Genomic DNA, 16,235 nt, shown 5'->3' on the forward strand with positions numbered 1-16,235 from the left:
CTTGATGATGATGATTATCCTTATGATTATTTAGTATGGTGGGTTACACTTTTTTCTCTACATATAAAATGTAAGTGTCAAAAATTATTTAATTTAAAAATGAGTAATAATTGTTATAGGATTCTTGTACTATAAATTTTAGTAAAAGTTGAGCTTCATATAGTCCCTACAGTCAGAATTATTGGTCTTACACATGTTTTGTCAACTCCATGTCATGCTATGATGGATTTAGAATGTGAATGACTATTATAATGTTTGATAATAAGCTTCAAGTTCACATAATTATTGAGTGACAATGATTCAGCTACTACCTGTTTGTTATAAAATGAATTACTTTCTAATGCCAATGAACTATGAACTAGCATCCTTTCTTATGCCATTGTGTGTTTAAAAGTTCAATGTTTAGGTCTAGGCTACATAAAGGGGATTGTTATGGTTGGCATGGTATATAAAACTACATTACTAATGCAGTGGCTTGTAAACAATTACAATCACTTCTGTACGCCATTTGGACAAATCTATTGTCTTAAATATGACTTATTTAAATGGTCATGTATTCCGTTTTATGTTCTTTTTTAGAATGTTTATAATTTTGACATATAACCCTGTTTTTCGACTTATAGCCTGTCTATTAATTTAATTGATTAGTTACGTTCGTTTGCAGTGAAAAATAAATTCGCATGGTGTCAGTGCACACCAAAAATTCGGACCTGACGAAGCATCGTGTGTTGGCAGTTTCATTCGCTCTCTCCATCAGATCGGTAAGAACGCCGTGGACATTGCCTTCACATTCGCCAAGAGAGCTACCTGCTTCGTACGTAAGGATTTTCTAACATAAACCATGATTTTTATGGTCAACGCTTACGTTAGTTATGGGTCAAAATTTTAGAGTGGAACATCTTTAAACGCCGTTTTAATTTCGTGCAAAATGCAACAAAGGGCACGTTCGTCATGGCGCCACAGACTTATATTAATGGCTTTGGGAATGCTGCTTTGGAGAGAGGTATGCGCGCAAATACGATATTCTCTTTCTGAGGAGCAAAAAGAAGGATCTGTGGTTGGAAACCTTGCAAAGGATTTAGGTCTCGATACGAGAACTTTAAAGGAGAGAGGATTTCGGATCGTTTCAACCTCAGGCGACTCGCTGTTCACGGTAAATCAGAATGACGGGATTTTAAGTGTACATGGGAAAATAGATCGCGAGGAGGTGTGCGAGAAAAGCGGCTCGTGTGTCATCAATCTAAAAATCGCACTAGATAACCCTTTAGAGATCCACTACGTGTCGATCGAAATTGTGGACGTCAATGATCATGCCCCGACCTTCCCGGAAAAAGAAAAGCGGCTGGAAATATCGGAATCAGCCTTACCTGGAGCTCGGTACCAATTACAGGCTGCGCGGGATCCCGATGGCGGAATGAACTCTGTTCAACAATATAAACTCAGTCATAATGATCATTTCCGCATAGAGGTTAAAGATCGCGGAGATGATCGCAAAATGCCCTTTTTAATTCTTCAAAAGCCTTTGGATAGAGAAACAAGCCGTAGACACAAGCTAGTCCTCACTGCGCTTGATGGAGGGCGACCCCCAAAGTCTGGAACAATGGATATAATAGTTGACGTTTTGGACGTAAATGACAATATGCCAGTTTTCACACAAGACGTTTACACTGTAATGCTTCAAGAAAATGTCCCCGTGGGCACAACTGTTATACAGGTTAATGCTACTGACATGGATGATGGTCCAAATGGAGAAGTTTTTTATTCGTTTGGTAAGGATATAGACAGTAGGTTAATGAATCTTTTTGATTTAAACTCCAGGACTGGAGAAATGACTGTAATCGGTCAAATAGATTTTGAAGAGATTAATAACATTGAAATAGATATCCAAGCATCAGACAAAGGGAGTGCTCCTCTCACATCACATAAGAGTATAACCATTAAAGTCATTGATGTAAATGACAATGTGCCTGAGATAGAAGTCACATCATTTTCAAGTGCAGTGCCTGAAGACTCTAAAATTGGAACTACAGTGGCTTTAATCAGCGTCAGTGATTTGGACTCTGGTGTAAATGGGAAAGTGTTGTGTTACATAACTGAAGAAGTACCTTTCAGGCTAACGCCATCATCCCAGGATAACATTTACGCACTGGTTACAGCCTCATCTCTTGATAGAGAAACTGTGCCTCACTATGACATCACATTAGTAGCCAAAGATGCTGGGCAGCCACCTTTGTCTTCATTTAAAACTATAACTGTGCAGATATCGGATGTAAATGACAATAGTCCAGCATTTTCACTATCACCCTATGATTTTTATGTGATGGAAAACAATATTCCAGGAAAATATTTGTTTTCTGTGTTTGCTTCTGATTGTGACTCAGATGAAAATGCTGTTGTACACTATAACATTTGGAGAGACCCTGGAGATGAAAACAAATATGCATCTTTCATTAATGTTAACTCTGAAAATGGGGAGATTTATGCACTAAAGAGTTTTGACTTTGAGTCTGTTAAAATGTTCCAGTTCCATGTTCTCGCTACAGACTCTGGAACTCCGTCTCTGAGCAGTAACGTGACTGTGAACGTGTTTATTCTGGATCAGAACGACAATGTTCCAGTGATCTTATATCCAGTCAGCGCTAACGGTTCTGCTGAGGGTGTGGAAGAGATTCCCCGTAATGTGAACGCAGGTCATTTGGTGACTAAAATCAGAGGCTATGATGCAGATATAGGATACAATGGCTGGTTATTATTTTCACTGCAGGAAGTTAGTGACCACAGTCTCTTTGGTTTGGACCGCTACACAGGACAGATAAGGACCCTCCGCTCGTTCACAGAAACAGACGAGGCCCAGCATAAACTGATCATACTGGTCAAAGACAATGGAAACATTTCTCTCTCAGCAACAGCGACTGTGATTGTCAAAGTTGTGGAGCCCAAAGAGGCTTTTGCATCTTCTGATGAGAAAAATGCAGTAAAAGACGAGGAGGAAAACAACATGACATTTTATTTGATCATCACTTTGGGCTCGGTTTCAGTGCTTTTTGTCATCAGCATCATCGTTTTGATTGTAATGCAGTGCTCTAAATCGACAGACTATTCGTCCAAGTATTTACAGGATACAAATTACGACGGGACTCTGTGTCACAGCATCCAGTACAGATCTGGAGACAAACGGTACATGTTAGTTGGACCCAGAATGAGTATCGGCTCTACTATAGTCCCGGGAAGTAATAGGAACACTCTGGTGATACCAGATCGCAGGCGAGATTCTGGGGAGGTAAGAAATTTAAGTTATGATATATTTTCCTTTATATATATATATATATATATATATATATATATATATATATATATATATATATATATATATATATATATATATATATATATATATATATATATATTTTATGCCCATTACCATTGAGATATAGATCACAGTGAAAGAGTTGCATCAAACTCTTAGACATGCATTAATGGATCTGGATAGTGGATTCCTGGGTCCCAACAAACTTTGCATGGGATTGGATCAGAATAGTTAATGTTGAAATGGTTGCTAGGTGCAAGACATACTCGCTAGTGTTTAATTTTCAAGTTCATGTTCAAGTTGAGCTTTATTGTCATTCTGATACATGAGCGGACATACTGTGGAATGAAATGTTGTGCCTCACAGGACCATGGTGCTACATAAATTCAGACAACAGTTTAGTAAAATTGTATAAACCTATACACAACTAACCTACTTACAGATTTTGACTATACATATACTATATATAAATGTTTACCTATACCTAAGCAAAAAAAAATACAGACTGTATGAATGTTTCCCATAATACTATACACAATTAACCTACTGAGATATTTTCATTTAAATATACTATATATAAATGTTTACCTATACATAAACTAAAAAATACAATCTATACAAATGTTACACATAAACACTGAACCTACTGTATATACACAACAAACCTACTGACAGATTTTGAATATGAATATACTAGATATAAATGTTTACTTATACATAGACTGAAAAATAATATATAGACTATACGAATACTTCACATAGTACTGTACATGTGCAAAGTGAAACATCATTAGTCAAGCAGCTTGCTGGGGAACAGTGCAAGATGATTTTTAGTGCATGAGCATGTAAACACATTACTTTTGTGGGATTTTGTACATACAGCAGAGCAGCATGTTTGAAAACTGTCTAGTGTGCATAGAGGAGAGCTGCGCACAACTAATTTGAATTGTACACACACACACAAAAAACAATGTTTCAGACAGTTTTTCTGTGATGTGGCAAGGTTAGGGGGTGTTTGGTGTTTGGGGGGTGGGGGAGAAGAAATGGTCCATGTTTCAGACGATAGGGGGCTTGTGTGGGGTTTCAGAGGACGGTGGGGTGATTTGAGTTCAGGGCTCTCACAGCCTGGGGGAAAAAGCTGTTGAGAAGTCTGGCGGAGCAGGCCCTGAGCCTACTTTTCTTTCCCCATCTGCATGATGAGATCACTAGATCGTGGAACCAGACATTTTCAGCCCTCCTCTTCATCCCCACATCAAATTATTATGGCAATGTGGCGGAGCTGGGAGAGCATGGTTACAGAGAGATTCCAAGGGTGGAACAGATGCTTGCGAGTTCTCTGTCTCCCCAGGGCTGCATCATCTCTGAAGGCTCCAGTGTTGCCCTCCAAGCCGCTCAGAAAAAAAACTTTGGCTTTGGTGGGCAAAGGTTATGCGGCAGCAGGTCAGGCTGGTGTGTGTCTGCACACTATGGAGGTGTTACAGGTATACCAAGCCAACCTGCTAAAAGAGCTGGATGAGGAAGATGAGATCAAGTCCAAAGACATTACTGAATTAAGGCGGACCGCTGATCTCTCCCTCTGTGCCAAGAGAAGGCTCGCACCATCGGGTGGTCAATGGCAGCCATGGTGGCCGCAGAGAGGCATTTATGGCTGACCCTGTCCGATATAAAAAAAGAAGGACAGGGTCTGCCTTATGGATGCCCCACTTCAGCCTTCTTGCATGTTCGGTGACAGGAGTCAACTCAGTCATCGACAGGTACCAGGGGGCGTGCAAGCAAGTGGCGGCATTCCAAAAGTTCCTCCCTCATTGTTCTCATGGGGCATCTGGGCGGGAGATGCCCCTCCACATACCAGCTCCTCATACCGAGAGGCTCAAATACAGAGCGTCGCATCTGGGCTGGGGACTTTTAAGCCCAAATTAGATCTTAGGGCATTTATTGAAACTAATAAGTCATTGGCCAAGAACTCTCTACATGAGGGGATCAGCACTTCAGAGGGTGGCCCCTACTGGAGTAGAGCGGGGTACGGTGCATCACACAGCCCTATCTCACTCCAGTGTCCTTGGGAAGTCGGTCTTCCAACCCTGCCAGAGCTCCAGGGCACACTTCCAGCAAGCACTGCTCTCAGTTTCGTCTGCCCACGAGCGTAGTGGAGCTGAGAGGCTCGCTACCCCTTCGGAGGTCTCTAAAACAGTTAGATTGGTTGCTCCCTGCCGGTCCTCTGCTTCAGGGCACTGATCTAGCTGCCTCAAGAACACCAGAGGTCAGTCTCGAGAGACTGATTCCCTTAGTAGATTATTTAGCAGCGTGGAAACTACTGCCAAATGTATCTCAACGTGTCCTGCACATGGTAGAAAAAGGCTATCGCAATTAGATTGGCTCTCCACCGCTAAGATTCATGGGGTTATTCTGACATTGGTTGGACATGAGTCCAGGCTCTGGTTATGGAACAGGAAGGTAATTCCCTATTAAGGAAGAAGGCCATCAAGGTGGTCATGTCCAGACGGGCCGAGGTCTGGGGAATAGAGAACATTTGGCCAGGCTCAGGTGGACCTCTCTGCGTCTGTTCTTTGGGGCATCAATCTATAACCGCATTTACCAAACCCTGCCATGCTGCCGTAATAATCATAGTTTTTTAGATTATGCCTTTATTGTTTTTATATACATTATTGAATCCATATTTTTCAACTATTTTATATACTGTAACCACTTAAATAAATTAAACTTGACACCGTTTGAGATAAAAGTATCAAACCAACTGTATTATATTCTTTATAATGCACAAGGCTTGATTTTTCAGATTATGCTTTTATTGTTTTTCATATCGTTTTATTTTATTAAATGATCCTGCAAGCACTTTAATTTATCCCCCTTCACTCATACTGCACAAAAAGTGGTTCAGTAACATTGAATGTTGCAGGGACTGATTATTACAAATGCAGATCCCACTGTGTTATAGTTAAACAATTTTTATTTAATTATTTAAGCTTAAGGTATTTAAGGTTTGCATTTGGTGGTGTTCTTAAGGACAGCTTTCCTTACAATATAAACTATTCTTAAAATAGGAAATATTGTGTTTCGCAATATATTGTATTGTAACCCCTGTATCGTGATATGTATCGTATCCATCTGTTTATTGATTGATTCATTGATTGATTATGATGATGTTTATTAATATTTACTGTATATACACTTTTTCCCCCTACACATACAATTCAAGTCTAGTTATATTTAAATTAGTTATATTTAAAAATAAATCATAATATTATAAAATCATTTTTAGTAAGGGAAGGGCATCATACAGTAGTCGCTACTCTGAGAATTATTGGCCTTACACATGTTTTGTCAACTCCATGTCATTCTATGATGGCTTTAGAATGTAAGTATTCAATTAGATTGTTTGATAATAAGCTTCAAGTTCACATACTTAGTGAGTGACAGTGATCCAGCTACTACCTGTATGTGTAATATAGTTAACTTCTTTTTGATGCCAATAAACTAAGAACTCCTTTCTAATTCCATTGATAGCTTGTTTATAAGATCACAAGTTAACGTTCACGATTGTAGGTCTGAGCTATAAATGTGGATTGGTTTGGCTGAACATATAACTGGAGTAAACTATTCTATTCACTTCTGTGTTTATCATTTTATCAGATAGTAAACCTGGTTTTTCAACTTAGCCTGTTTATTGTTTTAATTTCTCAGTTAAGTTCGTTTGCAGTGAAAAATAAATTCGCATGGTGTCAGTGCACACCAAAAATTCGGACCTGACGAAGCATCGTGTGTTGGCAGTTTCATTCGCTCTCTCCATCAGATCGGTAAGAACGCCGTGGACATTGCCTTCACATTCGCCAAGAGCTACCTGCTTCGTACGTAAGGATTTTCTAACATAAACCATGATTTTTATGATCAGCGCTTAACTTTGTTATGGGTTAGAATTTTAGAGTGGAACATCTTTAAACGCCGTTTTAATTTCGCGCAAAATGCAACAAAGGGCACGTTCGTCATGGCGCCACAGACTTATATTCATGGCATTGGGAATGCTGCTTTGGAGAGAGGTATGCGCGCAAATACGATATTCTCTTTCTGAGGAGCAAAAAGAAGGATCTGTGGTTGGAAACCTTGCGAAGGATTTAGGTCTCGATACCAGAACTTTAAAGGAGAGAGGATTTCGGATCGTTTCAACCTCAGGCGACTCGCTGTTCACGGTAAATCAGAATGACGGGATTTTAAGTGTACATGGGAAAATAGATCGCGAGGAGGTGTGCGAGAAAAGCGGCTCGTGTGTCATCAATCTAAAAATCGCACTAGATAACCCTTTAGAGATCCACTACGTGTCGATCGAAATTGTTGACATCAATGATCATGCCCCGACCTTCCCGGAAAAAGAAAAGCGGCTGGAAATATCGGAATCAGCCTTACCTGGAGCTCGGTACCAATTACAGGCTGCGCGGGATCCCGATGGCGGAATGAACTCTGTTCAACAATATAAACTCAGTCATAATGATCATTTCCGCATAGAGGTTAAAGATCGCGGAGAAGATCGCAAAATGCCCCTCTTAATTCTTCAAAAGCCTTTGGATAGAGAAACAAGCCGTAGACACAAGCTAGTCCTCACTGCGCTTGATGGAGGGCGACCCCCAAAGTCTGGAACAATGGATATAATAGTTGACGTTTTGGACGTTAATGACAATATGCCAGTTTTCACACAAGAAGTTTACACTGTAATGCTTCAAGAAAATGTCCCCGTGGGCACAACTGTTATACAGGTTAATGCCACTGACATGGATGATGGTCCAAATGGAGAAATGATTTATTCGTTTGGTAAGGATATAGACAGTAGGCTTACAAATCTTTTTGATTTAAACTCCAGGACTGGAGAAATGACTGTAATCGGTCAAATAGATTTTGAAGAGATAAATAACTTTGAAATAGATATCCAAGCATCAGACAAAGGACCAGTTCCTCTCACATCAGATAAGAGTATAACCATTAAAATCATTGATGTAAATGACAATGTGCCTGAGATAGAAGTCACATCATTTTCAAGTGCAGTGCCTGAAGACTCTAAAATTGGAACTACAGTGGCTTTAATCAGCGTCAGTGATTTGGACTCTGGTGTAAATGGGAAAGTGTTGTGTTACATAATTGAAGAAGTACCTTTCAGGCTAACGCCATCATCCCAGGATAACATTTACGCACTGGTTACAGCCTCATCTCTTGATAGAGAAACTGTGCCTCACTATGACATCACATTAGTAGCCAAAGATGCTGGGCAGCCACCTTTGTCTTCATTTAAAACTATAACTGTGCAGATATCGGATGTAAATGACAATAGTCCAGCATTTTCACTATCACCCTATGATTTTTATGTGATGGAAAACAATATTCCAGGAAAATCATTGTTTTCTGTGTTTGCTTCTGATTTTGACTCAGAAGAAAATGCTGTTGTACACTATAACATTTGGAGAGACCCTGGAGATGAAAACAAATATGCATCTTTCATTAATGTTAACTCTGAAAATGGAGAGATTTATGCACTAAAAAGCTTTGACTTTGAGTCTGTTAAAATGTTCCAGTTCCATGTTCTCGCTACAGACTCTGGAACTCCGTCTCTGAGCAGTAACGTGACAGTGAACGTGTTTATTCTGGATCAGAACGACAATGTTCCAGTGATCTTATATCCAGTCAGCGCTAACGGTTCTGCTGAGGGTGTGGAAGAGATTCCCCGTAATGTCAACACAGGTCATTTGGTGACTAAAGTCAGAGCCTATGACGCAGATATAGGATACAACGGCTGGTTATTATTTTCACTGCAGGAAGTTAGTGACCACAGTCTCTTTGGTTTGGACCGCTACACAGGACAGATAAGGACCCTTCGCTCGTTCACAGAAACAGACGAGGCCCAGCATAAACTGATCATACTGGTCAAAGACAATGGGAATGTTTCTCTCTCAGCAACAGCGACTGTGATTGTCAAAGTTGTGGAGCCCAAAGAGGCTTTTGCATCTTCTGATGTGAAAAACACAGTAAAAGATGAGGAGGAAAACAACGTGACATTTTATTTGATCATCACTTTGGGCTCGGTTTCAGTGCTTTTTGTCATCAGCATCATCGTGTTGATTGTAATGCAGTGCTCTAAATCGACAGACTACTCATCCAAGTATTTACAGGATACAAATTATGACGGGACTCTGTGTCACAGCATCCAGTACAGATCTGGAGACAAACGGTACATGTTAGTTGGACCCAGAATGAGTATCGGCTCTACTATAGTCCCAGGCAGTAATGGAAATACTCTAGTGATCCCAGATCGCAGGAGGAGAGGTTCTGGAGAGGTACAATTTTGATCTCTAATGGTTTCTGTGTTTTTTTATATTGTTTAGCCTAACTGTCATATCATCACCATCTTAAGTACATTATAAATAAACACATAACTGTTCATGTCCTAGAAAGAGAAGCTGATCTCTAATATAAAATTGTTCAGCAGACTGAAATATCCTAAATCTGATTGACAAGATTATGAAAATTTCAGACCTAGGGACTGAAAATTCAGTATGTTTACATATAATCTTTGATGTAGTGTTTGTTAGCCATTGTAAGTATATGAAGTATGAAGTCTAGTGTCTCACTAGATTATCTCAATAACTCCAATAGAGGGTTTGCTGCAAAAGATGCAAGGATGTATTATTATTATTTTTCAAAGTATTTCATGTTCCATTTTTAAATTTATGAAAATAAGGTAGAAAATCTCTCTCTCTCTCTCTCTCTCACTTATATGTATCACTTATTTCCCATGACCTTATCTGTATCTGTGAATTTTCTTCAGTCTTGTTCACTTATGCTGGCAGATGCGATGACAAATTCTGTCATCATTAACGTTCCATCACAATACACATTCTGATTCCCATTCATGCTCTGTCTTGAATCCAACACACTCAGTATCCTGAGAAAAGGAAACATGAACAGGAAATGGAAACAGAGAGAGATTAACAGAATACATTGGTTGGTCAGCTTGCTGGGTTTTTAACAGCTGGGTTTATTACAAGAAATGGATTTAAATGGAGAAGCTGATACTGTAATTTAGTCAGCAGATGGTGTCAACAGATTCATCCCCCTTTGAAGAGGACACACAGACATATGTGTTTGATTGTGGGAGGCAGTCTCAGTTATGTGTTCTCTCTCTTTCTGTGTGTCTCTGTGTGTGTGTAGTGGGTTGTGCTGTCATGTTTGTTTTGGGTTAATAAGATTGTTTTTATGTAAATAAACATATAAATGAGGTTGCTAATTTTAATGTAGTGCTCAGATGACAGCAGATGACAGACTACTTTTTTTTCTTTTTTCTTTTTAATCTATTGGAGTTTATTTATGTGCTGAACACCTCAGGCTGTTACTCAAGTGTATTTTAGTCCATCAAGCAGACAGGATTGGCCTTATTCCATGTTGCTGAACACACACTGCGCTCTCACAACCACAGTGCTTTCATGTCTCTTCTTAAGGTTTTTTTTTTTTTTCTATTCTATCTTCTCTCGCTCTCCTCTATTTTTTGTTTCACTTGTAATTTTAATTTTCTGTCTGTCTGTCTGTATTATTATTACTATTAATATAGACAAATTATTGTGGACTACTATAGTAATAAATTTGCCTAAATTAAATCAGTATTGTGTATATAATTTTGGGATGAGTCAGGTTTTTAAATGCTGTAATAAAATCCTGCTGCACAGAGAGTACTGAACTGCAGGTTTAATCATGTATTGAAGAGATCAGCAGAATATTGAGTCTGATCCAGCAAAAACACACACACACTGATCATAGACTTGTCCAGCTAGGTTGCTGCTCAGCATCTCATTAAGTTGCTGCAGCATTTACTATTTGAAGTCTTTTTTCCTAGTCTGGATATAAACCTTGGATTTTATAACAGTGGAAATCTATTCAGGTGGTCACTGTTGTAAACGCTCATCTTTGGTTCGGATTTAAGTTAAATTAAATTCACTCTTTAATTATTTAGCATTGCAGTCGATTTATCAATGCTCTGACATCCAGCCTGTACAAAATAACAGTTCAAATGATTTCACAATATTAGATTGTGCAAATATTTTACATTTTTATAAAAGAAACATAGGCAGATATTGTGACATGTTTTTTGCCCACCCTAGTTGCTATGGTAACAGCAGAGCTAGAACACTTTCTTTGTTTACTGATTCCAGTTGCTTAGGTAACAGAAAGGCCTTTTGCAGCTATTTTGGAGTAACTGATTTTTTTTCTTTTTTTTTTTTTTTTAGATAACATTAAAAGTGAAACAATTAAGCTTTGTTTGTTTATTTGTCTGTTAGCTGGACATTCTGCTAAGTGTGGTTTTGTTGTTACCTGTGTGTGATTTGGATTTAACCACTGCTCTGCTGCCGGTGTTTTATTTTTTTGATGCATATCTTAAATGCATATTCATGGTCATATTATCGATGCATGTCATTTTGAGGGGAAATGGTTTGTTTTTGTAGTCTTTTAAATAAAAATAATAGCTTTGCCCTCTCTCTCTCTCTCTCTCTCTCTCTCTCTCTCTCTCTCTCTCTCTCTCTCTCTATATATATATATATATATATATATATACGCTAATAAATCTTTTTTTAAATATATAATTCATCTTGTTTGCTCTGTCAGACACTACATTGTGTGTTGCCATAATCATCTTTTTTTTATTTTTTTTTATATGATAATTGGAAAGGTCTGTATTGGAATATTTATCCATGGTACAGTTTCTTTAGTAATGCATTAGCATTCCACATTCACAATTTAGAGTTTTTTTAAAGAACTGTGTTGATTTTGACAGATCATCCAGGATCCAAGTCAGCTGGTATCTCTCTCTCTCTCTCTCTCTTAATGCAGAACAGAATTGCCTCACATCAGATAAGAGTATAACCATTAAAATCATTGATGTAAATGACAATGTGCCTGAGATAGAAGTCACATCATTTTCAAGTGCAGTGCCTGAAGACTCTAAAATTGGAACTACAGTGGCTTTAATCAGCGTCAGTGATTTGGACTCTGGTGTAAATAGGAAAGTGTTGTGTTACATAACTGAAGAAGTACCTTTCAGGCTAACGCCATCATCCCAGGATAACATTTACGCACTGGTTACAGCCTCATCTCTTGATAGAGAAACTGTGCCTCACTATGACATCACATTAGTAGCCAAAGATGCTGGGCAGCCACCTTTGTCTTCATTTAAAACTATAACTGTGCAGATATCGGATGTAAATGACAATAGTCCAGCATTTTCACTATCACCCTATGATTTTTATGTGATGGAAAACAATATTCCAGGAAAATCTTTGTTTTCTGTGTTTGCTTCTGATTTTGACTCCGATGAAAATGCTGTTGTACACTATAACATTTGGAGAGACCCTGGAGATGAAAACAAATATGCATCTTTCATTAATTTTAACTCTGACAACGGGACAATTTAGTTTGCTAGCTCTAAATTGTGTGTTGCCATAATCATATTTCCTAACCTATATCATCTTATATATATATATATATATTTTATATATTTATATATATATATATATGTATGATAATTGGAAAGGACTGTGTTGGAATAGTTTCTTTAGTAATGCATTATCATTCCACATTCACACTTCAGAGTTTTTTTCAAAATTATAATCATTTTAATGTCTGTTATTAGCAGGTCAGGTCTGTGCACTGACATATGTTGTTATAGCTCTGGTAGATCAATACAGATGAGCTTTAAGGCAACTGCAACATGCTACACAAAATTTACTGTGCAGATGTACAAATGGCTTGAGCAGGAAACACAACAATGGCATGACAGGGCAGACATCTCTGTGAATGTATGTGCATGAGAGCAGGTCAGGTCCATTTTGCAGTGGTTCAGTACTTTAGTGGGTCACATCAGTTCTGCTTTTGGTTCATGTGGTTATAAGTAGCTCTGTCCTCTATATCTCTGTCTGCAGCTGGTCTCAAGTGCATCACTCTCATTTATATAATCTTTGACTTTAAGTCTTCATTTATCTTCTGAACTCTATCTCTTCTAATGGTCACAGAAACGGTCATGTCAGCTTTAGAAGTGATTAATTTAAATGATGACGGTTATTATTATTATTAGATGCATTGGTCTATAATGATATGTATAATGTCTTTATTGTCTGTCTTTGTTCATTTACTAGTATTAGTATACTTTAGATAGAATATACAATACTTCAGGATACTCTTGTTTCTTTATGCAAGTGTGTGTGTCAGATGCATTACATTACAAATAGTCGTATTTGTATACTGTCACATGACCTCATCAGATTACATGTTTATGGCTGCCAGTGTTGCTAGCTGTTTTGCATTTGAATACAGATGTGTATAAAAATGCCTTGTTGTCTTTAGAAAGTGAATATTACTTAAGGTTAATTTAAGTGTATTGTAGGATACATATTTCCATGCATTGATTGTGCTCTGATTGCATATGCATAGAAAAAATGCTGTAAAGTCATTCAGATATTGCATGCATATATATATATATATATATATATATATATATATATATATATATATATATATATATATATATATATATATAAAGCAAAATTACATTTTGTGAACAAATATTCATAGTACTGCAGAAAGAGTTAGCATGCTATTCCAAACACATAGCTTGATGACTGTAACATAGATGATTCTGACATGGTTTTAAAGCTTCAGTTTATGCTTGGTGAAGTGCTATAAAGCCCACAAGAGATCTCATAGACTAAGAGCAGAGCTGTGTGCTGAATGTGGGTGGAGTCAGCGATATGAGTGGTATTTTTAGAAAGTCTGTGCTGCTTGTCTTATATGTGAGATTTTTATTTGCAAGTATTATGATGTGTAAATCCTAAATTAAATTTGGGTAAAACCATGCTGCAGGAAACAAGTGTATCTCTTATGGTATCCATGTTTCTAGGCATATTTATAGATGGTCTCTGGAGTTCTGAGCTGTTAGGTCATATCTCCCCTGTGGTCTCTGTACTGTTTGGCATTCTGGGTAGTATTTAATCATATGAAAAATTAAATGTTTTGCAAGTCAGCATTTTGTCAGAGTTCTTGTTTCCACTCTGTTCTATGTAATTTAATCCTGAGAGCAACAAAGAAGCATGGAATAATGTGGAAATACAGAGCATGATCCAAGTAAAAAAAGAACATGGTTTTATGGGGTATTTAAGTTTAACTTATGTAATTTTGTGTCTTTGGAAATCTGTATTTTGTTGGATAATAAGGTGTGTGTGTGTCAATTTTTTTAATGATGAAATTTATAGTTTATATTTTGAAGTAAAAAGAAAAAATTATACCCTTAAGGTGAGATGGTCCTCCAGAATTGGCAAGGAAGAGGAATGTTGTTACTAGTGATGTTATTTTTCTGTTTAAAGGTCCCGTTCTTCGTGATCCCATGTTTCAAACTTTAGTTAGTGTGTAATGTTGTTGTTAGAGTATAAATAATATCTGTAAAATTCTAAAGCTCAAAGTTCAATGCCAAGCGAGATATTTTATTTAACAGAATTCGCTTAAAAAAAAAAACGACCCGTTTGGACTACATCCTATTAATTCCTGCAGTAATGATGTCACTAAAACAGTTTTTTTGACTAACCTCCGGCCACATGAATACACAAAAAGGGGGGCGTGGTCTTGTTGCGCTTCAACGGAGAAGAGGAAGAGCTGCGTTTGTGTTTGTCGCCATGTCATCGAAACGCTGTTATTTTCATCTCGGAGTCCAATCATCTTTGTTTGGCCTTCCCAGTGACGCTGTACTTGGAGATTAATGGTTACAATTTATGTTTAACTCAGTTCCCAAAAATTATCATCCACATGTAAAACTATGTGCAGCACAGCTTGCTGAGGGCAGCGTGCTCTGAGCTGTTGTTGAATCACAACACAGGAACCGCTGGTACAATCACAGCTCGTTACGTATTTCTAAAGGAGGGACTTTATAGAACAAGGAAGTCATCAGCCCATTTTTATGACAGTGAAAACAGCAGTATACAGCTAGATGAATTGTGTGAAAAATACTGTTTTTTTTTTTAAACATAATCAAAGCTTCAAAAAAGCGCGAAAAACGGGACCTTTAATATGTAATGTTAATGTTATGTAATGTCATGTTATATAATTCCATGAATTATATGTAAGTTTCGGACACTATTTTAAACAGAATAATTGAAAGTATTTTACATTAATGACACTGACTTTTGAAATGTATAGATATCAATAAGAATATCAAAAAGTAATGTATACGTTTTGAAAAAGTTTACATTGCCCCATAAGTGAATAATTTACATTCTGTGAAATGACGAAGCAAGTGTTTTGTTTATTTCCCTTGTTACTCATTGGCTGATGCATCTACATCCTGCACCCCCATACAGAAATCAGAAATCTGTTCATGTATGGATTTCACAGATATAAAAATATATGTCAGATACTTGCACATATATGCATCACATATTTCAAAATATTACATGCATGTTTCAATATGGGTAAGGATGTTCATTATTTTGTATTTATAACAAATATATGTGAATATATTTAAATTTAACATAAGTTTAAAATATTTAGGAACTAACATTTGAAATATAAATTGCAAATAAATACAGAACAGTGGTTATGTTTCATGTTTTTATTAATTATTAAATATTACAGTACATAATTTGTTCAGTTCAAACTGCACAGTACAGTACAGTTTGAGATATATGTTAATAATATTTGACAGCATATATAGTTCACCCTAAAATGAAAATTCTGTCATCATTTACTTGGAACAACTTGAGGGTGACTAATTGTTCCAAGCTAATGATTAAATAATTTTCATTTATGGGTGAACTCTTGCTTTAAGTTTCTATTTTATAGCAGTACTATGTAAAGATGAATTATAGACATAGAAAAGCATTCAGAATGCTATTTC

At 37.2% G+C, this 16,235-nt stretch overlaps 3 protein-coding genes across 5 annotated transcripts in view; all 3 read left to right on the forward strand.

Annotated features, from left to right (window-relative positions):
* The window catches only part of LOC127971204 (protocadherin alpha-C2-like), a 150,820-nt gene that overhangs the window by 28,471 nt on the left and 106,114 nt on the right, over positions 1-16,235 (forward strand). The window lies entirely within an intron of this gene.
* Positions 673-5,454, forward strand: LOC127971248 (protocadherin beta-15-like). Its single transcript, XM_052574145.1, has 3 exons — positions 673-3,293; positions 4,733-4,931; positions 5,040-5,454. Exons 1-3 carry the CDS (start codon positions 929-931, stop codon positions 5,452-5,454), a joined length of 2,979 nt encoding a protein of 992 aa, XP_052430105.1. The 5' UTR covers positions 673-928.
* LOC127971228 (protocadherin gamma-A11) lies at positions 7,129-9,654 on the forward strand. The gene has a single exon (XM_052574131.1). The coding sequence runs from the start codon at positions 7,288-7,290 to the stop codon at positions 9,652-9,654; it is 2,367 nt and encodes a 788-aa protein (XP_052430091.1). The 5' UTR covers positions 7,129-7,287.

The sequence above is a fragment of the Carassius gibelio genome, chromosome B14 (assembly GCF_023724105.1).
Source record: "Carassius gibelio isolate Cgi1373 ecotype wild population from Czech Republic chromosome B14, carGib1.2-hapl.c, whole genome shotgun sequence".
Lineage (NCBI taxonomy): Eukaryota > Metazoa > Chordata > Actinopteri > Cypriniformes > Cyprinidae > Carassius > Carassius gibelio.

Coding starts and splice junctions, on each gene's coding strand:
- LOC127971248 (XM_052574145.1), top strand. CDS start 929: ATGCAACAAAGGGCACGTTCGTCATGGCGCCACAGACTTATATTAATG. Junction 3,294..4,732: donor TGGGGAGGTAAGAAATTTAA/GTTATGATATAT, acceptor TGGTGGGCAAAG/GTTATGCGGCAGCAGGTCAG. Junction 4,932..5,039: donor GGTGGTCAATGGCAGCCATG/GTGGCCGCAGAG, acceptor GTTCGGTGACAG/GAGTCAACTCAGTCATCGAC.
- LOC127971228 (XM_052574131.1), top strand. CDS start 7,288: ATGCAACAAAGGGCACGTTCGTCATGGCGCCACAGACTTATATTCATG.